The following is a 25777-nucleotide window of genomic DNA, read 5'->3' as shown; positions in this document are numbered from 1 at the left end:
TTCTCTACTGCCAAAATTAATTCTGCAGTGGGTTCCCACGTCATTCCCTCCTCCTATCAGCTCCAAATCCTACTAATCCTTTCTTTGGAAGGGCATTGTAAGGTCTCCTTTTCCCTGGCTACAATGACTCCTTGTCCTGCTGCTCTTGTCTTAAATGCTCCATACAGCAGCAGAAGTAACGCAGACCCCTGCAGCACTCTCTCTTCCCTGGGAGCTGGAGCCATGTTAACAGATGTGACCTTCCCCACTTCTGCACCTTCCTCTAGTTCATATATCTGCACTTCTGCAGAGGTTACTAGGCAGTCCCTGAAGCCAGGACCATGGGCACCATCCTGCCTGTAGGGCAGAGGCCAAATTCAGAAGCGCAGTCTGTGCATAAACCTTTAGGCAATGCAGGAAGGCCTTGAGCAATAGTTTCAGAACTAAACCCACTTTGTCAACAAGGAATTTACCAATCAGGCACAGCTGTTTCCTGCTAAAGAGAGCTCAGCAACAGGGTCTTGAAGCTATGAGAGGGGTGAAAGTCTCCTGACAATAATGGGTTGAAAGCATGATGTAGTGCAGCTGAGGAGGTTCAGCAGACAAATGTTCTGATCCACAATTAGGCAGAACCCAAACCCAGCATGTAAAATAGCTAAATTAAATGAATCAACAAGAATTCAGAAAAATTAAAGATTTCATAAAAAGACTATTCGAAAGGGCCCATCAGAAAAACAAATAAATACAGTAATATAAAGAGGAAACTGTTTTCCCTCTACTTCTTTGAAAAAAAAAAACCCACAGAAAAATCCTCAACACAAAATATTGTATAGTAGTAAGTACTATTGAATGAAATAAAAACATAGAATGGAGTGATTTTCCAAATCATTGAGCATGGGCCAGGAGAAAAAGGCACAGTAACAGCTGACACAACATTATTTCTACTTACTGTTTCTTTGCCTCTTCAAATTTATGCAGTTTTTTCCGCAAGCCACCTGATTTAAAGCCTTGACAATGAGCTGCTGGTGCTCCTATGGTGACTATGTCGTAGTTTTGATCTGGGATGGACAAAAAGGACTTACAAATGAAAACTTGTCATCTTTAATGTGAACAAACAATTGTGTAAGTTCACGTAATCTCTAATGTGGACAAACAATTGTGTAAGTACAAAAACTTTTCTGAAAGCAGTTTTTGGAAAACTTTTCCAGTGTTTTGAAGGATGTGGAAAACTGAATTGTTTTAGAGGCCCTGGAAATCCATCAAGCATTTTTGAGATGAAAGACCCATGCATGAATGCAGGTGCTCTGTTTCTTAATCTAGTAGATTGACAGTGAAAAAGAAATTTTGAACATTGGTCTTTATACAAAGCCTGCCATTACTGGAATCCCTACATGGACACATAAGACAAGTGTGTGTCCATGGTTAGGGGGAATTACTGCTAAAAGAAGGGAAAACCCAGGTTATTTACGAAGAAACAAGGTTGATGTGAACAGATGTGACTTTGCGTAACTGTACATGATAATTCCAGAGAAAAAGCACACAAGCTTAACAAGAAACAATGATCAGAACCTTTGCTATTCTGCTACAATTCAAAATGTCTGGAAGGGACACAGCTGCTTAACCCAACGGTAGGACAAAGGCTAACTTGTGCCATGTAGGGTTCAATTAACTCCAGAACCTAGTTTTGCCACCTGTAGGACAGCAATAATTGTACTTACACCTCTTCTTTTGCAAAGAGATTTGGAATCTGAGCATAGAAGGTGCCACAAAAATGCCAAGTAGCACTACCTCAGTAGTTTGTAGAAACTTGGCTGCATGGTTGAAGATGGGAATTTAAAAAATGGAGAGAAAAGTAACAGGATAAAGTGAAGAAAGAGAAAGAAGTACCTGATCCTCCATCATCCTGGACTCTCATTCTCTGTATATGTAAATTCGTAGGAACAAATTCCAATTTTTTATCAGCTTTCAAGCTACTGGCTTTAAATGAAGGACCTGAGAAATGCAGGACAAAAGTAAGCACAAACCCCCTTTCCTTGTGCCTATGCTAAAACATTCAAGAAGCTTCACTCATCATTTGCTATGTGCTGAAAGTAGAGAAAATTTTTTTAAAAACCCCAAAACAAAATATTCCTGGTCACACTTGATCTCTACTTTTGGAGTAAGATAAGAGAATGAAAAGAGCAGACAAATATTCCCAGGTAATTAACAAACTCAAAATAAACATTAATAAAGACAAGAAATATAACAGCATTTTTTACTCATCATAAAACATTCCAGGTTCCCAATTTCAGAGAAGTACTAATAATCCTGGTAGAAAAGAATCACATTTTTATTAAAAAAAAAAAAAATCACCTTTATACTGGTGCAGGTCAGTTAGATTTTCCTGATAAGTTAAAATAATTGTTTGGTACTGTGTAACTATCTGCCGACGAAGGCTTTCCCAACAAGGAGATAGTTCTCCCAATTCTTCTAGTTCACAAACCCTGGGGGAAAAAAGAAAACCAGGGGTAAAAGAGAGGTGTTTATGTCCATAGTCCACGTGACCAAGAATGAGTTTCACATTGTATCAACCATTGTATCAACATAGCACCATCCTCAGCTGACACACTCACAATTTCCCATGGTCTGAGCTGCTCATCAGACTGGAAATGCTTCCAAACACACATCCCAAAGCACAGCTGTTGAGCTCTACTCCCAGGTACATTGCTTCCTCACAGGCAGAATACACTGTGCTCCCCCTAGGAGCCTCAGGTATTGGTCATAAGCAGAGCTTCCCACCTTTCTGTAGGAGCTCTCAAACTGTATGAGAATTTTTAAATTACGGAATCATGTCAGGTGACTTGGGACAATGAGGACCTTTTAATGCCACTCGACTGAACTGTGGTGGCTCTCAAACTAAATCAGAACTGTAATAGATGTTAGGTGGCATATTAGCACCTATCTGACATTTGGTACAAGGAGTAAATTCACTGGTTAGGTATGTACACAACAGCTTGCAAGGCCAGAGAAGGCCTAAGAAGCATAAGAATTAATAAGGGTTTGGAGAGACTGAAGGTGAGCCAACAAAACCTTCATCTGAGATCCAGGATTTTGGGTGCTCAGGTTTCCCTCCAGGTGAAATAATGGATGACTGGATATCCCCAGATATGAACAGGAAAACTCTGCTTTTCCCACTGCACCCTGACTGCCAGGTTTCCAGTCACACATGGCAATCCTGTGTTATACTGCTGCTGAGAAAATACTCACTGTATTTCATGTCATGTTTGTATTACTGTCTTCTTGGTTTAAGATATTATTTGGAATAAAGAAGGGGAAAAGTAAACAAGTCAACACCAGACACAATTCAATAGCACATTACCCCAGAAAAGGTAGAACAATCATATGTCAAAAGGATCCAGCAATTCTTTTTGCAGTTCTCTCAATATCCCTGCTTCCATAATTTTAGCCAATTGTCCATGTATAATTTAAAACAGCATTTCACAGAGCAATTCCCACTCCACAATATTTAGGATATTTTCAAAAGGAACTAAATTTCCAAGAAAGACATCAGATCAATTTGCCTAGAGGTAAACTACATTTATTAGTGACCTAGATAAAGACACTTCCAGTTCCATCTTTAGAAGTGCTTTCTGCATAAGATGCTATTATGATTATCTCATCGAACTCCCTGCTTAAAACTAGCCATGCATCTGAGCCCTGGTCTTCCTAAAGTAAATTCACGGGTTAACACTTCAAGTTTACTTGTTTGTCCCACAGAGCCAAGACAGCAGGGAATATGTATGCCATAAATAATGAGGCAGTCAAAATATCACACCCCCAATTAGATGTTTCCTTTCAAAGGGCTCTGGCTCAGAAGAGCCCTCTTTTAAGCAAGAGACAGCAGTTGTGACTATCCAAGGACATTTTAAAAGTCACCAGGATGTGAAGACAGAAGCAGCTGTGCTTCTGTAGCTGTCTGTCATTCCTCGGGGCTGCAGCACTGAGAACAGAGAACAGAGCGCTTGGGCAAATCTGAGCGACTCTATGAATACAAAGTGTGATTGTGCACATTATTGAGGGTCACCTCAACTGAACAGAGACAAGGGAGCCTTTCTCAGTAATTACACAAAGGCCTATTTACCTTTCAGCCACACCATCCAGTGTACCTATACTAGGTCATATTAACAATCACCTTGGCTGTTATTAACCTTTACCTGTTTACAGCAGGCATTTACCGATCTCAGCATCATTTTAGCAAGAGCCTCTGAAGAATCATATTTCATGGCTAAGGCTTCAAACTTCACTGTCTAGTCTTACAGAAAGCCCCATCTTATCCTTCATTCACCCTAAATTCTCCTTATCTTCAAGTCCTTAAACTACATCCAACTTACATGGCACTTTATGGATAAGCTTGCCAACTCTTTATTTATATTGTTGTACCTCCTAATGAACAGGTGCTTTTAAACCTATTGTGAAAACAGGTGTAGAGAAACAAAGATATAAAATAAAAAGCAAATAACCCATGACTAAATGTGCAATGGCATATCCCTAGCCTGCTCCATCAAGTTTGTAGCAGGACAGCTGGACAAGATACTACATCCAACCTCTAAAATCTAAGTGCGTATCACTAAAAACATAACATCAGAAAAAAAGAATCAATGTGAAGTTCAGAAACTCAATTAGTTTTCCCATGCATTGCAGAAAGTCTCTGCCATCTTCCTGTGAGAGTTTATAATTTTCACAAAATATGGAAATACCTAAAATGAATAGACTAACCCATGATTTTATTTCACAATATCCCAAAGGAACTGAAATGAGTTAATAATGAGAGTGCTAGTTAGTTTTACTTTTAATCAAGGTCAGACTTAGTTAAGATCTATAGGATTGGATTCCAACACAGTCAAAATAAAAGCCCAATACCCAAAAACACAGCTAAAATTCTTTAACATTCCAATCTTGGCCTTTATAAGGAACATATAAACCATTAGATTTGTAAACCACAGCCTATAAATGTAGGGAAATAAAACTCATAAAGATAAGTATGTTGCCTCGAAGAGAGTTAATTGCTTCAAAAAGAAGCAAATTCAGAATAAATCTACAAAATTCTTAACAGATTTCCTTCTTCCTCCCACCTCCTGAAACAATGTCATTACTGTACTACAGCATCTAATTTTATTTGCTTTTATTCTGTTTTGTTTTTAATTCAAAACTACTCTTCTGATTCGCAAAGCCATTTCTTATCTCACTGAGTAGTCAGTGCAATAACACAGATATATTTATTCCTTTGTAACTCAACAACAGCCACATCAATGCTGTATTACTGCAAACATAAACTTTCCTAAAACTCACCTTGCTGCATCTTCTTCTAGAAGCAGCTTCACAAATTGTCTAGGGATGTGCAGTGACAGGATGCTCTCTGCCATCTGCTCCAAGATTCTCAAGTGGTTTCCATCAGTGGTTGGGAAACGATACATTCGGCAAATGGCACCACCAAACACTAAAGAATTAAAACCATATTATTTAAGCCTAGGGTTTGATTTTAAAGTGTACAAAAATCTCATCTTCTTTCTAGTAAATGGTTTCAGTTCACTAACGTGCTGAAACACCCTGCTGTAAAGATCTGGTTTAACCAGGCATCAGTCTGCCTTTTCCAAATGTGGTCATTCTGCGATGACCATTCTTCAAGTGTTTGCAGGAAAAGCCTCCACTCCAAATAACTTAAGACACTGGTAAGGAAATTAAATTAAATACATATTCACTTTTAAAATGCTTTTTCTTCTTTTTTTTTTTTTGTCTTTGTACTGTGCATTTTCCTCTCATGCAATCATTTGCTGGAAAACTAACCTTTCTGCAAGATTCCTTTTTTAAAGCAACTTTCTTTCCTCTGTCCCTCTTCTCACCCTGCAACAATTGCTTAGGAACAGACTATGAAATTGCATGGAAAATGCTGTATTACAGTCAACTTAATGGCAAAAGTTTGCTTCTGCTGTTTTTACAATACAAAATAGTCCAGATGATAAAATGATTTATTCTAGTATGACCCTCAAAGGACTGCTCAATCAGCAGCCTGTTCCTATTCAAATGAAACATCTGCTGAAATGCCCTGGGGCTACAGGCACACAGGGAGAGATTAGCTTTTATTGATGCCTAAAGTGTACTTGTTAGAGCCCAGGGCAGCTTACCAGATTTCAGTAGTGCATCCTTCCGCAATGAAGCATATTTCGATCTGATTCCTAAAGATTCCGTTAAACTTTCATCAACTGGCAACACAGTCTGAACAAAAACAAAAACAACAAAACCCAGAAATAGTAAAGAAGGAAACCTCAGTGCCCAAGCAATATGCAGTGATGACCTATCACACAGACTTCAAAGGAATATTCAACTCAATACATGCTTTAAATAAATATTTCAAAATATTTTTACCGTGGACAAAAAATATTGCAGGCTGAAATAATGAATCCTACGCATTTCTATTTACTTTTACTGCGCAGTTCAAAACACTGCAAAAATTTTCACCTAGCCGTTCAACTATTTTATAAAAGCACAGGGCCAGAGTCCTTACAGGTATTGCATCAATAGGCATGAACCGATCTGGAGGACACAAAGTGATACTAATGCACACTGTGAATATAATAAACATGTAAGAGAGCAATGATCACCAAGATATTCAAAACACAAGCTTTACAGAATTAAACATATGTCTAGGCTGAGGAAGAGCTACAAACATCTGCTCTCAAGCAATTATTTGGAGATCAGGAAAAAAAATCCAGTAGTCAAGTAAGCAAGCTCTTCAATTTTATTTAAATTCTGGGAATTCCCTAGCATCTTCATTACAGTTTTGCTTAGAGGCACCTTCCAATTCACAATGTGAAATGAAATACCACACCTCTCTGAAACTGGTTATCCATGCACCTTGTGCACCAGTGAATAGTACCAGGAGCCTCTTCCAATGAAGAACATGAGCACTTGAAGCTAAAGATTAATCACTTTAAATTAAAATTTTTCCCAAGTCTTTTAACCCCACACATGAGCACCAAGAGCTCTGCAAGACTTAAAATGGTTTCATCTCCACTAGGCTGCTCCTTACAGTATTTTGCAAATGCAAAGCTCTACTAAATATCAAGATGTACAGGAAAGTTGACAGCAGATGTCAACCTAGCTTATTTCAATGCTGGCAATAAATCTGCATTCTTCTGAATTTGATACAGTACTCATACTCACCCTTCCATTAATTGTATCAGGTGACCTTGTCACTGGAGGTCTTTGGTCAGATTTTTCCTCCATCTGCCACCCAATAACTGTGATGTTACCTACACGGTCACTTTCAGCAGACCTGCAACAAATACTCTGCGTTGAGATTTTTTTGGAGGAGGACCTGTTCATCAACAAGGAAACACTTATAAAAGGTTATTAATCTCCAAACTTAATGAACATTTTAAATAGGAAGCTTTTCAACTTCATTTGGAATAATTTTGTAATGGGTTATTTCAACAGGAGAACATTCTCCTCATTCTGTAAGGATGCTGTACAGAATTAAAGGCAGCCTAAAACAACACGTGTTTACATGCTTCTGTAAAACCAGAAAGAGTTCAGATTTTAGTTAGGCAAAAGCAGCTTAAATTGTGAACATTAATGTGGAGCAGACATTTGAATGTAAGTGCACATGTGCTGCCTGTGCATTTCAATGTCTGAAACCAAACTTTTAACTCTTATTGGTGCAGTTTAACTCCAACTGGTACAGTTGCAACTGGTAGACTTTGATATTATGTGGATCAAACAGAAATAGCACCAAATCTTCCTCTCAACACAGAAGTTAGCCAAGGTCACTAGTTATGGGGCTGACCACATCTTGTGCTTCTGCAGATAGACTATTTAGATTGGGAAAAACTGGGGACCTGACATTCCATAGAGAAAAACTGATGCTAAAAAGAAGAATCCTGAAAATAAGTGGTCTAGAAAAGGTCAACATTTTCAATGGAGGTAAGACCCCTGAGGCAGAGAAAAATCCTGGACAAGAGTGAGTTGTGTGGAAACAATTACTAGAGATCTCCAGGAATCTGGCCACCAACAGCTGAGACAGGACATGAACAGCTGGGGCAGCTGCAGAGCAGGAGCCAACACAACTTTCTGTCCCACCTTGCCAGAGCAGCAGCCATCTCCCTGCTGGGGAGAGAAGCCAACACGGTATGTATGCATGACTGAAAGGGCAGCAAATAAAGTGAGTGAGTCAGAGACAGAGAAAAGTGGGGCAAAAACCACACTCCTGATATCAGGGGTTTAAAGTACCCAGATTTATCATGAGTGTAATTTATTCTGTCTCACCTGTGACGCAGAAATTTTGGCAGAGACATTATGTTATTATTTTAAAATGGATCCTAATTAGTATTTTAAGATTGCCGTTTACATGTAAAAATATGCTGAGACAACTTAGACAAACAAAAAGTTGCTGGAACAGACAACACTGGGGAGGCCAAAGAAATAGGCACACAGGGTGACTACAAGAAAAGGTTTAAAAATCATGGAGTATTTTTATAGGCAGTGCTCTGTGCTCAGCTTATGTATCTGAGGGTAGTAAGACAATGAGAAGAAATGCATGTATTCACACACTTTGATAATCAGAATAAAATTCATATCAAAACAATAGAGTTTAATAAAGTCCATTTTCAACTTAGTCATGAAATAAGAGGTTTTCATAACATCTTAAGCATTTTTTAAGAATTAAGAATTAACACTTAAATAAAGGAAAATATTACAAACCTTAGTGTTATGTGCAACCTGTGGTACTTCTCCTGAAGAAGATCTTTTACAGTGAACGTCCCAGAACCCAACAAATACATCTGAAAGAAGATGAGTTCCAGAATTATATTTACCTTTACAGTGAGAAAAGGCTTTGTCCACACTGAAGTCCAAAAAGACAATTACTATGCATAAAAGTCCAAGAGCAAAACCATAACTAAATATGAGACACATAGCTACTTAAAACATATTAAAATTTATTATATTCAGTAATTTATAAAAATTTTTCTTCTACTAGAGGACAATATGCATTTTTGTTTCTCTAGGACATGAGTGGAGGCACATCAGCATATATGAGCTTAGGCCAAGCAATACAGGAACACTGAAAGCAATGACTGAACAGGGCTCAGGCTGCATCCTTGACCCAAACTTGGTTCCTCCTAAAGAAGTTAGCTCCTCTGGAGATATTAATTTTTCCCTAGAGATTCCACATGAAGCACTGAACAGAGAGCACTGAACAAGCACTGAGGAAGCCACGGAAGAGCAGATGCATGTATTCTTTTGTCTAAAATACCTGAGATGGTATTCTAGACAACAGTCTGAGAATAAATGGCCTGAATTTCCCACAGATAGTAGTAGTAACATGGGAGCAATGAGACTTAAACTTCTTTCAGTTAACAAACAAATCTTACCCCTGAACAAAATCGCTAATGTATCAGGACAGGGTGATTTCTGGAATTTAGATGCTCTGTTCCAAAAACCAGTTATATTACCACATTTTGGCACAGGCTAGAAGTCTCAGTTAGGGGTGTTGGATCCTATTCATTATCTAGTTCACTAAAGATGTCCACAACATAAGAGCACAAGTGACAGGACCTTTTTAAGTTAACTCCATGGTTTCCAAACTTACTGCAGACAAGCCTTATTTGAGAAAACTGGCAGCACTTCTCACTCTGCCAAGCCAATCTCATTTGTTCCTCCTTTCCATACCCATCTTGTTTTCTGTATGATCAGTGCCGCTATCCCTTTGTTTTCTTCCACAGAAGTTACTAGTTTTATCTTTTTGCCTCTAATTTCCTTGCCCCACCCTGACTGGACAGGCAACAGAATAAAGAAAACTTACTGTTCCCTGAGATCTATCCTTGACGTCATACACGGAGAGTTTGATTTGTGTCAATTGATTGATAAGAGAGTCTTGGAAAAAGGCAATGCTGCTTAGAAAGATAGGATTACTTGTTCCCTGTAATCATAAACAAAAAAGCCAAAAGTTAATGTAAGGTGGCATTTTTTAGGAAGAAATTATTCCTGTGTTAGCTCTGATTTTAAATCTAATCATCACTTACCTCAATAATTTCTGTCTGTGCATGCTTTGTCCAGAATGCCTGGGGAGGTGTAGTTACACTCACTGCTACAAAACTATTTGGTTTTCGATCTAGCGATGGAGTTAGCAGCTCACTGCAAGCTTCAGGTATGCAACAGATAAAAAAATTTAGATTCAGGATCTTTTTCATATTGCCGTAAGACTCTACATTTTTATAAAACCACATGATATACCCTGAGCAATCAAGCCACAAAGGGCTTAATATTCATTCTACCACCACACTTTAAAAGCAGATACCACTCACCTTTGTGCATGCAAATAGTAAACATGCAATCAGATCAGTCTGTCTCCAAGCTCTGAAGCTGCAATTTAAACTTGCTCTCTTCTAATACGTGCCTATCCACCCCCTGGTAAGCTGATTCTAACAGCCTACATGCATAGGTTTTCCCCTGGGAATCTCATGAGTGTGGCTGTAATTAATTCAAAGTCATGCTCCATTAAGTCCATTATCAAATGGCATTTGCCCAGGGAGAACCAACAGAAGCTCCTGAACATTGATCAAGCAGCACCACTTTGAGCAAAATCAGCTTGGAATTGTAAAATGACAGCAATTTATTTCCTCTAAAATGTTACTGTGAGTTTAACTCTGGGAAAAGACTATGGTGAGTAGCAAACAACTTCCAAAAATTTGAACAAGTGGCTCTACATAATTACATTAAACTTCAGAGCCAAATTCTATCCAGCTAGATACAGGTAACTGCAGTGTGGTCCAACTCTGCTTCAGCTACGTGCAGGAAGTTAATTCTGAGATTTACCTAAACAGCTTTGTAATTCTAGACATTTTTAATTTATGTTTGAATATTTCAGATAATTAATACCTGAAAATATTTAAAGCACCTTATTCAGAGTACCTGAGAGTGCTTGTTAAGATTATTATTCATAACACAATTACACACATCTGAGAAAATTTTCTAATTTTTCTTTTCAAGCACACTGTTAAGAGCATGACCTTCTAAATACTAGTCCACTATCAAGCAAAGAAAAACCATCCTGCAGTTGAAAAGGCGGACTGAATTTTCATGAAGAAAATATTTTTCACTTATTCTTCAGGTGGGGTGAGTCAACACACACATTTCTTTTCCAAATTCAACTGTCTCAGAATTCAGGTCACTTCTGAATCTTGCACTATCACTTGACAGCAAAGACCCCAGGACAGAACATATGTGTAATTTGCAATTCTTAGAAAACATTCTGCCCTAAAGTGGTGTTTCCAGCAAAACTTCAGCTTGCTTGAAGACCTGAACTGCTGATATACTGACACTGAAGACAGTTTCACTGTATCTTCATATCAACAAAGTAAACATTTATTAATAATATTCACATAGAAAACATCTAAAATTTTATAGGACCAATGTTTTAGTTACAGACTTCTAGAAACTCACAAAATCAAACTGCTGGCTGCTTATCAAAAGATACTGTACAGGCAGCACAAAAACTGTACCACATCTCCATAAAAATCAGAGCAAAGTTGCAAACCTAACTATATGAAAGACACTTCAAAATCAACACTAACAAAACCCCCCACATATTCAACAGCATGCATCACCAAAACTAGCTTAAAAGTCACTGAGCCTACCTAAACTGAACTCTAAAATCGGCTCATCTGGATCCTGAATGTTTCCTGTAAATAAGAAAAATTAACACAGGATTAGCCAAACATCACAGTCATGTGAATTCTTTCCTGAAGTTGCAACCACACAGAGAAAGAAATGAAATTTTATACAATTCTTTTTAAAAATTCATTTAGCCATGACTGGTATCTAAAACATTTATTTGGTAATCCTTTGTATCTAATAATTATTTGGGAAACATGGGATGATCTCAGTTTATTAAACATATTAAAATATTTTAAGCTATGCAAGATTATATGCAATATGGGAATATTAAATGCTTAATCTCAATAGAAAACAACAGGATTAAAGCCTGAGCCACTATTAAGTCCAAATTATTAAATCAGATATATCTACTCTGTGGTGGTTAATAGGACGAAGTTTGAAAGTACCTATCTCTCTGACTAATGAAAGAAAGCCTCTGAGGGTTAGAATCCTAATTTACTAACCATAAGAGATCAGGAGATAAGCCTTAGCTCCCTGAACTATCTTGAAAATTTTATACAATGTCAAACAAGGAGGTTGCCAAGGCTCCTCCTAGACCTTGACCTTATTTTGTTATTTTCTCCCCATTGCTTATTTTTGAGTGATAAACACAACTGCACAAAATCCAGCTTAATTTCTTTTTTAATCCCTCTCCAATTTTAATGTTTTGCCTACTTTAGAAGTGCTAAATTCAAGGTTTTTTAAATTTTTTTAACATAATTCCTTTATCTCATTACCTCCAGATAACCAGACATATCTAAATCTTTGAGCAATTAAAAGAAGAAAACCAGCATTAGTACAAGGCAGATCCTGAAAGAAGCAGCAACAGAGCAATAGCTGAGGGGAAGGTACAAACCTGTTAGAGAAAGGCCAACCATGTCAGAGGTGACATCAATGGTGGAGGCCCTCTGCACAGTGCGGGATTTGGCACCATGGCGGGGACTGTGTTCTCTTGCTGTCATTTTCTCATGAAGAGCCCTTCTTTTCTTGCTGCTTGGCTTTACTGATGTTTGTCTCACAGAGTAGCAGAGTGCAGCAGGTTGTCTCCAACTGCTATTCCTCTAACATTACCATGCTAAGCAACAGAGAAAGCAAAAACACACACCAAAATTTTAGGCCACTATCAGCTGCTACTGTTCTTTTCAATAGCAGCAAACCTACTGCCATAAAATCACCTAAAGTCATTCAAATGAAATGCTCAAGGCAGATCCAATGCACAGAAACTCCATTTGCATGAACTATACATCTGTAGCATTCTACAGCAAATTGTTGAAAACTGGACCACGTGCAAGAAAGGCTTTGCTCTCAGAAAATAGGGCTTGAGAGAGACTCATTAACAGACCAGCTGCTCTTGTCCTTTGTCTAAGTTATTAAAACATCCTTAATGAAGTTTCCTGGTTTTCATAATCCCCAGGGAGCACAAGTAAATTTGTCAGATGGGGCTTCTGTCTGCAGAGGAAGGACAAGGGATAAGGACAAAGGGACAACAGGTCGATGGTGTGCACAACGAAAGGGCAGGAAATGTTAGTGTCAGTACACTGTGTTGTTCTAGGCTCTACTGCCATGAGAAAGGGATAAGGAAAACTATAAATAAAGCCTACTGGGCCAGAGAGATGTTGAAATTCTGGGATGGTGGTGGGAAGAAAAAGCAAAAGGGGATGCCTGCTGATGTGGCATGTGGCAGCATCAATGCTTTTCCTCTGCCCTACACTTTTTTGGACTACAGACATCCAACACAGCTCTTCCTCTCACAATGTCTATGAAGTAAAACATTACAGTAGGAAAGAAAGCCTACAGAAAATTTGGTTATCATTTTAAATGTGAATGTTCTTTCAATCAGCCAAGCTAGCTCTGCAGTTATGGCACTTTTATATTTGTTTCATGCTATTACAACAAACTCTATTAATTTATCAGGTGAGGAGTAAAATCTGATAAACCTGAAAGGTACTAACAGAGTGACTAACACCTTCACAGCAGCCCCTCGTTCATTCTACAAAACATTTGAACCACACTGCAAAATGGGAAAATATATATTTTCCTTTTAGGTTGATGGACCTTAAAATGAGCAAGATGCATTCTAATTAAAGCACCTAGTTTATACTTTGTTCTAAACCAGCACTTTAAACTCGTCTCAAGGCCTTCAAAGGAACATTCAACCTGCCTAACTTAAGTCTCAATTTAACTAGTTAGCATCTCCCTCTCTCCACAGGGTACTCAAGCTTCTTCTTAACTATCACTGCTTCACTGGACATCAAAAACTCAAATGCAAGTTAAGCATCTAAGATAACTGAACACAGCCCTGGCCATCTACATCAGCTAAGGAATTAGATTTTAAATGAGGAGCTCATTCTAAGGAGGAAGGAACTGGGGCTGTGTCTACGAGACAGGCCAGTCTGTTGCCACTCAGAACTAAGAATTTGATTCAACTCAAGTTTATATGATATGTCATAAGTCAATTCCAAAATAGGAAAATAAGTGAATTCCTGAATGGAAGAAGCAGAAATTGAGAGCTCTGAACAGCCCATCCCCACATGCTCTGAAACTCAGTGACACTATACAAAACAACACTCTGCCTATGGATATAATTTCTGACAGCCAAAAATTAAAGCAGGCAGTTTTCCAATTCATACTGAATCACAGAATAGTTGAGGTGGGATAAATTCTGGAGTTTATCTAATCCAACCCCCTTTCTCAAAGGAAGCATCTCAGGACTGAGTCCAGTTGGTTTTGGACAAGAATGTACCTCTCTGGCCAACCTGGTTCCTCCAAGGTTTGATCACACACAGTAAAAGCTTCATTGTATTTATTAATGTTTAGGTGGCTAGTGAATAACCAACCTTTTTCAACTAGTACTGAATGTCCCAGTACTTGATCAAATAAAACTTCCATCAAAATTCTTTGACAGTTTTGAAGCCTTTCCATTCTCCTTATTTTTTCCCTTCTTTCAGCAGTAGGCTTTCCTTGGTTTGTTCTTTATATAATGTGATGTTTAACAGTCTGTAAGTCTATTAAACATAACTGCCTAATGAAAAGACCTCAAAAATGTACTTGCAGACATTTAGACAGGATGCCACAGTCCCTTCCCCCAAAATCTAAAAATACCTTATTAGTGAATAACGAACACAGTCACAAAGGCACAGGTCACACACCAGTTAGGTTTAAGACTGTAGCCGCTTTTCAGCTAAAATCTCTGCAGCTGCTGACATCCTTAAAAAGGGTCAATCCTTGATAAGTCAAAAGAAGGTCAGGTACCTAACTTGTTTTGAAGCTATTTCTATTTAAATATTACTGAGCATAGTAATTTTGTAAGGCTCTCTAAGATCTTGACTATTCATTTAAATTGCAATATTAATTTCTCATCTAATAATGCATCTTTACATTACTTACAAAGATCATACTTACAGAGGGCTCTTCTTCTCATGTGGGGAGAGATTTTGTGTATCATAATACCAGTTAAATCCACATCTAAAAAAATTAACAAAATAATCAGCATAAATTAACCATCTTTTTATACTGCGTAAATCACAACCAATGGGCAGGTACCATTCTCAGATTAACTGTAAATTTAACTTCTAATTACCAGCACCCACAATAAAGTTTACTGAAAATAGAAAAACTGTATCATCCTCTACTGGACCTCACCCGGCACTAGCCATGGCAATACCCAGTCAGAGTAGGAGTACAAAGAAATAAGCTCATGCTGAAAAGTACTGACTTCAGGTCAGCATTTGGTGAGTGGGTAGAACAGCTGTAAGAAACATATGTTAATATGTTTACCAAAAGGCTTGGAGCTATTAAGAAAAAGGAATGTATATGATAGGTTGAGTATAAGAGCATTTGTTACTACACTTGCTTTTCTACAGCTAAATTTTCAAAACATTGTTTGGAAGAGTTATATAACTGCTAGTGTCAGGAGAAAAGATCCTGTGTCAAAACATAGAAGTTCAAAAGATCAGGATGTAGGTCTCTTACTCTACAGGGTGAAAATACTACGTGAGGCAGGCTTCTACAAACAGCTGGCAATGAGCATACAGTGAAAGTGACTTGTTTCTAAGTTTACTACAGACTAAATGAAGGTTTGTATTTGATAGTGCTACAATCTCATAAAGTACCTTTACGTTAAAAGGATATGTCTTTTAAGACCTCCTATCTCTCCAGTATTACAGTAAAAGAAATGGGGAATTCCAGTCTCAGTTTCTTGGTTTAATCACCAGCCCTACCAATCACCAACCAAGACTGCTTAAGAATTTAACATGAGATCTTATCACTTACAGAAAGATTTTATCTCACCTATATTACATAGGAAGCAGGTATCTGGTCCCAACTCACCACTCAGGTTCTCTATATAGTCAATGGTGAGACACAGGCACTTCCAGAGAACAAGTCACTATTTTCCAAGGTAGGTGGGATGAGTCACCCCATGAAGATTCCTCTCTCTAATTATAAAAATAATTTCGATGACTAGCTTAGGCCTGATGCTGCAGCTGGGCAAACTGGATCCCTCCCACAGTTGTGCTAGCTCAGGCAAGAGTGAGTTCCCTCTACTCAATACATAGCCAAACAACAGGTGCTCTGATCCCTCTCTTGCATGTCAATTATTTCAACAATTACAATCTTATAATCATGTTTTTGATAAAAATCAATGGAGGTAGGATTCTTACCAAATTAAAGGAAGTATTAACAGCTCACACTGTTTCCTTAGATGGTATCTATCCTTAAATGGATAGCTTCCAAAGACTGATACCACTCCAGCAGCCAGCAATCCCAAAGGCTGATGTAATTCCTGTCCAGGTAACCTCTCCTGAAGATGGCATGATTTATCTACACATAGTCTTTGGCTTTGCCCTTACTAAGACTGCAGACGCTGGACATTGGCAAGACGTGCAGCTTTACACTTCATGAAGCTTTGCTGCAAGCCTGCTTTTCAACAGAAATATAAGAAGCTGTTGTTGACCTCCAATACCAGAAATGGCCACGTCCCCAGTCCAGAAAAAGGTTCTGAACAAGCCTCCCTTCAGTTATGTGAATATTTATTTAGCACTGTATTAGCACAAAAGCATACACCAGAAGAAAAGGTCTCCATCAGATGCCACTTCTGCCATCCCACCCTTAGTCCTGTCAGTCGGCTGTGGAAAGCCAATGCTATTCTGCTCAGCTATGTGGCCTTGTGTCCTCTGGGATTGAAACTTTGGGACACTTGGTATCACTCTGCTTGCAAAATCTCACACAAAAATGATTATCATCTCAGTCCCAGAATAAACCCCTGATGTCTAGTTTGTACAACTACAAGCTAGCATTCTCCTTACCTCACAAATTGTTTTGGTGAAGTGCTTTGTTCTGTTGCCTTCTTAGAAAAAAAATCTCCTGCCAAACTACCTCTTGAAACAAATGTGTAAAGTGAGATCAAACCTTCTTTCAGCCTAACATCTATTTTTCAGACACTCCTTACACAACTGTAGGAAACATGATTTTTTCCAATTCACACATCAATAAGCAGGAGAAAGGATACTCCATTTACTGACTGAATCAAAGTCTACTTTGAGACTGTGCTTTTCTACAGCCATAGTGCTCTTTGATCAGGTAAAGAGGCATACCAAAGCAAAAAACTGAATAGCAGTGGAAGGCTAAATGTTACTGATACACCTACATGAAGAGAATAGTAGACAAAAAGGGAGAGTGTGACAATTCCTTTAAGGTTAAAAAAAAAAAAAAGCAGATGTAATCCTACTGAAAGTTTACCATCATGTCCAAGAGGGAGTGAAAAAGTAGTTGTGGGATACTTAATGAACTGCAATTAGTTTTAGAGACTCTAGACTCCCCAGACTGTAAGGACCATACCCTGAACCTTACAGATTAGGATTCCTGTTCCTGAAAAATCCATTTTGAAACATAAAGAGGGCTTCTTCAGCCAACTGCGTTCTTCAAATAACACCTTCATAAAAAGTTCTTCTGATTGAAAATGTTTTAACAATACACAAAATCATGAAAGTGAATATTGCCTGAAACAGTAAGTGTTTTGGATCTGCAACATGGCCTGGTTTCCAACTCACATCCTATTAACCATATCAATATGGACAAAATAAGGGAAAGGATGAAATGTCAGAATATGCTATGTTATTAATTAGTTGCCTTTTGTGTAAGAGCATTTTCTCTAGTATAACTAGCATGCAGGGGGTGTTTTATTATTTATTTGTTACCTCCAACAATAGAAAACTTTGATAGTGAAAAAGATTTGCCATGTTGGCTCAAACCCAATCTTGCAGCAAGTCCAGCAACCCATCTCCAACAGCTGTTTCAATGAAGATATAAGGAGCTTTATTAACCATACAAGGGTCTGCGGTGAAGGTCTGGATCAACCCTATCACTCCTGGCTGCCAAGGCAGCCCAAGAGCAGAACATAAGCTCAAATGACAGCAGTGCCCAGCAAAAGCCTGCTAAGACCTTTTCCAATTAAGAGCTATTTTCTTTATAGTCTGATATGCACTTTGCTCCTCTGTCTCATTTAATGAGAGACTGAATGTCCTCAATCTTGCACAGATCAAAACAGGAAAAGTCAAAGCCATGATTTTGACACCTTCAGCCAGATCCTTCAAGCCAAACTCATGGGGGCAGCAACACAGACTATGTCTGCTGCAGATCCATGGTTTGGCAACAATTTCAGTCCATTCTTTCCATGATCTAGGTCTTGGGAAGGCAAAAGAATTGAAGTGATGCCAGCATCCAATACGAACCTTTGCCTCCCACTGACATTACCTCCCCACAAAGACATACTCAGCAGGTGCTAATTTGTCAGCTCCACAAAGAGGCTGCATCTCCCCCCTTCCCAGTCTGTTTCTTAGGTCTAGGTTCCCCTCACAAGCTCGTTAAATGTTCCCTTCTCCCACACACCAGAATCTTGATTAACAAAGACGAAAATATTAAGTTTAGCCTGAAGAATCTTCTTGTCACTCTCTGAAGCTCACCTGAGGATTCTGAGCAAGTGGGTAACAGCAGCAGGAACAGCTAAAGGTCTTCCACAAGAAAATGAAATCAACTGCTGCAAGATACAATGAATATATCTGTGCTATGAGGAAATCCCCGAACGCAACCTTTGAGTGATATTTAGATAAAAGGACATTTCAGCACCCGGAAGTAGCTTTCTTTCTCTTTGCTCTCCTGTTCACAGATCCCAATTACTTACAGTTAAGTTTGTAAGTTGCAAAATTTTTTCTTGATTCTTCCCCACTATGAACTTCAGCAAACGCAAATAATCTAAAAACCTAATTTTGCCTCTTTAGTATATTTGAATACTTTTTATAGGAAACTGCAATTTAGGCCACTTAGTTCTCTGTGCAAATTAAAACTATTTGTCTATCTTCACAACAGAAATACAATTAACATTCTTCTTAATGAGATATTGTTTTAATTTCACTTGTCATTGCAGTGTTTTTATTCCTTTAGTGCTTCTATGCGCACAAAAATACACACACCCAGAGGTGGAAGCGAGCATTTGTAACATACACATCTGTTAGCTAAAAAGGAAAAAGCACAGCCCTGTTTGGAGAACACATTTTATCAAGCTGAACACAGCCCAATGCCATGGAAAATGCTGAGTTTTGGCACAGGCAGTTTGAAGTCCAGCCCTCTCAGCCTCCTCCGTCATTTTACCAGCAGAAACTGAAAGAGCTTACAAATGGTATTTACCCCAAATTAACCTTTGCCCTGTTCACAAGAAATGTGCTGGGCACTTTGCACTTTATGGTAAGGTTTCCTGTGCACAGGATGACTTCTTTTGACTTCTCTCCTCATGACCTGGGGTTCTCACACTGGCTACACAGACTTGCAAAAGCCCATGAAAACAGGGGACATATTTTCTCTTGAGGAGTTTGGACTGGAAACACTTCTCTGAATTTGATGGTCCTTTCAACACCCTCCCCACACACCTGTCTCTCCTCTCTCCTAGATCGGCCTGCCATTAAAACCATAAAGCTAACAATGCAGAAACAGCACTGTTCTGGCTGGAAAAACAAAGCGCTTAACTCCCTCTCTGAGCTCCTCCTGCTGCAAGAAAGAGTGAGGCGGGGGAACAAAGGTAAGGAAAAAAACCCAATGAAACAAAACAAAAGAAAGAAAGAAATAAACAAAAAAAAAAACCCAACAGAAAAACCCCAACCACCCCCACCCAAAACAGAAAAAAGAAGAAAAAAACCCCAAAAACCAACCAACCTGGAAAACAAAAAACAACGCCCCCAAACAAACAAAAATCCCTCAAAACAAGAAAAACAAACGAACAAAAACAATCAAATAAAAAACCCAAAAAAACAACCAACCAAAAAAAACCCAAAAAGAACCCCCCCTCAAAACCACCCCAAACCCTAACACTTTATGACATGAAACGGAGATGAACCAGACACACATTACATTTGCTGAAGATTTCATACTGCTGTTGATTACAGATCAATATCATTAACATATTCTTTCTCATACAGGCAATGAAAGGGGGACCACAGACAAGACAGAGGGATAAAAGCACTGAAACTAGATCTGTAATCAGAAGTTTTGGTCAAGTGTGGATTACAGCAAAAAGTTTAGGGAGCTATCTGATCTATCTGCCTATAATATTAATCCATTCCACAGACTAACATAGCACGAATTAAAGTTAGAAGTTAGTGTATAGTGGTCAAAACAACCCAGGAATCACAGCCTACTGATAGCTCTGCTCTCTATGTGTATGATGGGATCTGACAATCTGCTCTGAAATCACTGAGCTTCACCCGTGCAACAGGACTGCACCTCAGAGTCGTAGTCGAAACTTTATTTTTCTGACACTGCATTTTCTGACATGGAAGGAATGATCCATTAGGTCACAGGCACATCAAAAAATCTCCCAAGCACTCTTCATTTTCTCATGAAATTGTTCACACTCGCTGTGATTCCTACAGTTACTGTTTTAAACATTTATATAAATGAAAAATACACAACAGCACCCGAAGACAAACCAGCAATGCATTAATTCTTCCTCTAACATATGTGTTTGCAGTAGGATATAACTAATTGACTCAGAATTTGAAACAGTGTCAAGTATTTAGAAAATTAAAAATAAATGTTAGTGTAGGAGTAGTATTCCACAAAGGTTATTACTAAGATTTAGGCAGCATAGCAAAACTAGAGTCTTAAGCTACTAATGCAAATCTGCTGATGCATATTTCTCCATCCATTTGTTTTGTACTCCTGAACTGTGTTTTGTGCATGTATTTCTGATTGATGTAACTTTTTCTAACACAGTGCATGCCTAGACTTCACCTAATGGCTACAAATACTGGATATCTTTTCAAGTAATTTTCTTTTCTGTTCCAGTATCTGATTTCTTTGTGCTGCTTTCATTTCTTCTTCCTAGAAAATAAAATCATTTGCTTACACTGACCTTTCTAAATCAATGGGAGAGAGGGTTGCTGCAGGCCAAGATCCTGACTGTATTTCTTTCTGGAGTCACGTGAACAAGTGGTGGGATGCTGGCAGTTTGGAAGCATAAGCATCTAACTCCACAGAGGCCAACAACAGTCTATGCTTCCCACCACTGTTCCCGTTTCAACGCCTCGGTGGAACAGCTGTCCCAGTGAAAGGAATCCTTTTTAATGCAAGTACTACCCTGTGGGCTAACAGTAAGATCATCTTGTAAGATACAAGGTGGGGGGGGGGTGTACTGCTTCAGCTTTTTGCCAATTTCTCAAAATAGTTTCCTTGGCAAGTTACAGGAGGCTCGTCACTAGTGATGTGCCCCAAGGTTCAATACCAGGCCCACTATTGTGTAACTTGATTCAACAATGACTTAGATGAAGGGACAGATGCCCCCTCAGCATGTTCACCGGTGACACGAAGCTGGGATGAGTGGCCAATACTCCAGAGAGCCGTGCCGCCCTTTGGAAAGACAGGTTGGAGAGATGGGCAGAGAAGAACCATAGAAAATTCAACAAAATTAAATGCAGGGTCCTGGACTTGGTGAGGAACAACCCTAGGCACCAGCACCTGCTGGAAGGCAGCTGTGTGGAGAAGGACCTGGCTGTCCTGGTGGACAACAAGCTGAGCCAGAAGTGTGACCTTGTGGCCAAGGTACCCTGGGGTGCACTAGGAAGAGCATTACCAGCAGGTCAAGGAAGGTGATCCTGCCCCACTGCTCAGCCCTAGTAAGGTCACTTACTAGTAAGGTCTGGAGTGCTGTGCCCAGTTCTGGGCTCCTCAGAGCAGGTCCAGGGAGGGCAATAAAGGGGATTAAGGGACTGGAGCATCCCTCTTACGAGGAAAGTCTAAGAAAGCTGAACCTGTTCAGCCTCCAGAAGAGACTGAGAGGAGAGCTCATCAATGTATGCAAGTATCTGAAGGGAGCGTGTGAAGAGGATGGAGCCAGGCTCTTCTCAGTGGTGCCAAACAATAGGACAAGTTACAAAGGGTAGAAATTGATGCATAGCAAGTTCCACTTGAATATGAGGAAGAACTTCTTTACTAAGCAGGTGACCATGCACTGGAACAGGTTGTCCAGAGATGCTGTGGAGTCTCCCTCACCAGAGATGTTCAAGAACCCTCTGGATGCAATCCTGTGCCATGAGCTCTGGGATGACCCTGCTTGAGCAGGAGGCTGGACCAGATGACCCACTGTGGTCCCTTCCAATCTGACCAATTCTGTGACTCTGTGATTAACTTGAAGCAGAGCTACTGAAACCCAACCACACAGGAATTGTGACATGAATTGATGGTCATCAATCATCTTAAAACACACTGGAATAATATCTGGAATATATTGAAACTGGCCATATTTGACTGCTACATTTTAGAAGCCTAAATAAGTAGCACCAAATTGGAATACATAATGAACCCAACCTACAAAGAAAATAGGTGAATGGTTTGTGTGTCTTTGAAGTATAATAAGAGGAAATCAGACCAAATGTCACTGACATATTTCTATGAATTTCATTGCAAGTCAGTATCTCAGATCAGCAGCTTTCTAATAGAATACCATATTTCAGCAATTGTTCCCCACTTGTGAAAATTCCTGTGAGGTTTCCCAGTTTTGACTATCAGCCTTACCAAAATATTATATTCTCTGTTGAGGTGTGATTGAACAAAAGAGCTATTACAGAAAATAAATGTCTTGTAGGGGATATTATGATATTAGCTCTGAGACAGAAATGACACAAAGTTTGGTAAGAGTAACAAAGGTATTTCTACTGCTCCAATGGTTTTCATGTGTAAAATTAGCAAACATATGAACAGCTGAGGATAAATAAAAATATTGCAGGTACTTACTTCAAACGTTCATGTCTCCTCACTCCAACATATTACAGGTTAAAATGCTCCATTCAGACAGGGAAGGCAACAAGTACTTTTGTAGCTGCAATGTGTTGTGAATATTCTTTTCTTTCACTCTCAGCTACTAACAGACCAGATGTAATAAACATTTCAGTCCAAAATTCCAAGAATTAAAAGAAACTTAAGACTTCTATAGGGTGTGGCCATGAATTTCTGGAGTGCAGGGCTTTTAAAAACAACATTTTAGTAACTGTAACCACAATCTACTGGTTTGTTTCCAACAGCTAGAACAGATCAATCTTTAGAATTGATGCAGTTTAGTGGTCTTCAAAAATTTATTTTAAAAAATAACAACTGCTGCAGGGATGATAGCAACAATCCACAAAAAATATACAAAATGGTATTCAAAGACAAAGGGCGTATATTAATGCTGAGTTCCTGCCAGCACTCAGTTCTCAAAAATAGAAACTTAAATGTCAGAGTTTTGTCAATTCTCTGAGCACTCATATGACTTCTAAAACTGGTGTGTTACTACAGGCCAAGTTTACCTGAATCTCACTTTATTTAAAAGCAAATTTTGCACGAATACAAAAAAGCCTGAAAACATGAAGGATGTATCCCAAATTACTTTCCTAAGTTCATGACTAACTCACTCTCATGACTGATATATTTGACTCTCAATTTTTGCATGTTAAGGCAAGCCACAGTGACGCCGACTTTTGCTAACTTCTGTTGCCTCCCACCACACTTTATCAGAAATTCATAAGCATGCTGCCTACCTCAGCAGTGAAACCTCCACAGCAAGACAGCAGAAATTATCATTTTGCCCACAGCTACCTGTGTTGCTCTTCTGGCCCAGATGAAAGCAGGTAGCTGCATTTCAGCCACACAATTTTATAGTTTGTCATCTCATCAAAGCCACTTCCAGCAACAGGTTAAACTAAGATACTGAACTGCATCTCAGTGTGGGCACATGTTCCTCCATCCATTGCTTCTGCTGGAGAGGCAGTACTTTCTGGCCAAGGGGTGGGACCAAAAGCTGAATTTAAAGACCGCATCAGAGCAAAAGCTTAATCAAGCTTGGAGTCTTCTCTGAGAGCAGGCAATGCTAGAGACCGAGAAAAACAGTATAATGAGCAGCACTGGTATTCTGTGAGGCATCTCCATGTTTGCGCTCCCATATTCAGCTGACAAGCATCCTAAGAACTTCGGAGATGGGCATCACACCCATATTTTATGGTCTGAAGGTAATGCAAGAGGCAGTGTGTTACCAGAGTCCCTCACTGGCCCTTGCAGCTCTGTTACCCTGCAGCCCTGTTAATACCACACTGCCATCACCAGTGACTGCCCATAAGCCTTGCAGAAGGGCTTGCAAATGCTGAGCACTTAGGCTTTTTAGGCCTGCTTTGTTTGAACTTTTGTTGACCTGCCTGCAACTTTGTTCAGCTGTGACAACAATTTTTCCAAGTGCTCGGATGTCTGTGGCTGATTTGTTTTCACTTTGGTTTATATTTGCATGGTAGAATCATCATTTTACAACTCAGCACAATGGTGTAGTGTAGAAAAATACAGGCCTAGTATGATAGCAGAGGCCTTCAGACATGGAGACACAGGATGGAGTAGAAGCATGGGATAAAAAGAGACAGGGTACAGAGTGGGCACTTAGAGACACTGTGGCTGTAGCTCAGTCACTTTAAGAACTGGAGACTTAAGTCTGGACAAAATTGGTTTCAAAGTGATCAAGGGTATGTATGATATCACATATAGCAAATCTGGGTTGGGCGCCACTTAATAAAGTGTAAAAAGGTCCGCTTCGGGCGCCTAGTCCCTTATGGGCTTTCGGGGCTCCGGCTTGGTCAGGAAGGACTTCGCAGGCTCCCCGGGCAGGCGGTCCCGATCCTCCAAGATGCTGCCGGGTGGCAGTGAAACCCGCTTCACGGTCGCCCAATTGGGTGGAGAGACCCTGGCGCGATGGCCAGTGCCAGCCGCGTGGTTTGGCGAATTGGACCGAGAGCCCCTCGGAATAAAAGCAGTCCAGGCGGGTTGAGGACGAGCAAGACGCAGATTTATTGGAGAGCAAGCAGGAGGAAAGCAGGGGAGGCGTGTCGCTCTAGTCCTCGGGGCAACTCAGCGAGGGAGTCCCGGTGCTGAGCATGAAGGGGTTCCGTAGCAACCGAAGGTGCTGTGCTGGGCAGCCCCGAGCACACTCGGGACATGACCTTTTAAGGCAAGCTACGGGGTTTCCCGGGGCGGAGTTGCAGGGGCGGGACCAACTGGGTAAGGGAAGACGTCATCGGGGGCAAATCAGGCATAACTGGGGCGGGGAGTACAATGAACCAATGAACGCGGGGCGGCAACAGAACATTCTGGGGGTAGGCGGCAACAGGGGAGGAGCAGGGGAGGGGACAGCAAACTTAGAACGAATGAACTTAACACAAACTTTTGGAGGGAGGGAGAGTACGGCCTACAGCTCGGCCTCCTCTGAGTCCCAGGAGATGTTATCACCGGAGGCATCCGCTTCTACGGGATGGAGCTCCACGCCTTGGGACTCGGGATCGGCAGCCTCGGGCTGCCGCACTACTACACCTCCCCCTTTCTTTTTAAATAAAGACCGAAAATAGTTAACTAAGTACCGCTTAATAAGCGCAAAGGAAGCAATAATAAGCACGAGGGCAATTAAAACAATCAAACAGTCCTTAAACACAGAGCTGCAGACCAACCAAGAAGGAGCTAAGTTTAAAAGTTTGTCATCAAATATAAAAATGATCCCCAGTGGATCCTCAAGTGGAGAAGAAGAAACTACCAACATGAACATAATATTCCT

At 39.8% G+C, this 25777-nt stretch overlaps 1 protein-coding gene across 19 annotated transcripts in view; it reads right to left on the bottom strand.

Moving 5' to 3' along the window:
- The window catches only part of INPP4A (inositol polyphosphate-4-phosphatase type I A), a 119009-nt gene that overhangs the window by 33154 nt on the left and 60078 nt on the right, over positions 1 to 25777 (bottom strand). For 11 of the 19 annotated variants that reach the window (XM_085055174.1, XM_085055188.1, XM_085055179.1 and 8 more), the window contains 12 exons: positions 15073 to 15135; positions 12527 to 12731; positions 11652 to 11696; positions 10038 to 10156; positions 9818 to 9934; positions 8716 to 8795; positions 7180 to 7333; positions 6141 to 6231; positions 5308 to 5455; positions 2332 to 2462; positions 1867 to 1971; positions 929 to 1037 (listed from right to left, as the gene is read on the bottom strand). In XM_085055174.1, the coding sequence (XP_084911300.1) occupies positions 929 to 1037; positions 1867 to 1971; positions 2332 to 2462; positions 5308 to 5455; positions 6141 to 6231; positions 7180 to 7333; positions 8716 to 8795; positions 9818 to 9934; positions 10038 to 10156; positions 11652 to 11696; positions 12527 to 12632 (1205 nt within the window). In that variant the 5' untranslated portion in view covers positions 12633 to 12731; positions 15073 to 15135. Of the gene's footprint in view, positions 1 to 928; positions 1038 to 1866; positions 1972 to 2331; positions 2463 to 5307; positions 5456 to 6140; positions 6232 to 7179; positions 7334 to 8715; positions 8796 to 9817; positions 9935 to 10037; positions 10157 to 11651; positions 11697 to 12526; positions 12746 to 15072; positions 15136 to 18632; positions 18707 to 25777 lie in introns of all 19 variants that reach the window. The other 8 variants (XM_085055240.1, XM_085055257.1, XM_085055267.1 and 5 more) reach the window with 3 other exon arrangements.

Source organism: Lichenostomus cassidix, chromosome 1 (assembly GCF_008360975.1).
Source record: "Lichenostomus cassidix isolate B80296 chromosome 1, HeHo_3.0, whole genome shotgun sequence".
NCBI lineage: Eukaryota > Metazoa > Chordata > Aves > Passeriformes > Meliphagidae > Lichenostomus > Lichenostomus cassidix.
This window is presented reverse-complemented; position numbering and strand designations above follow the sequence as displayed.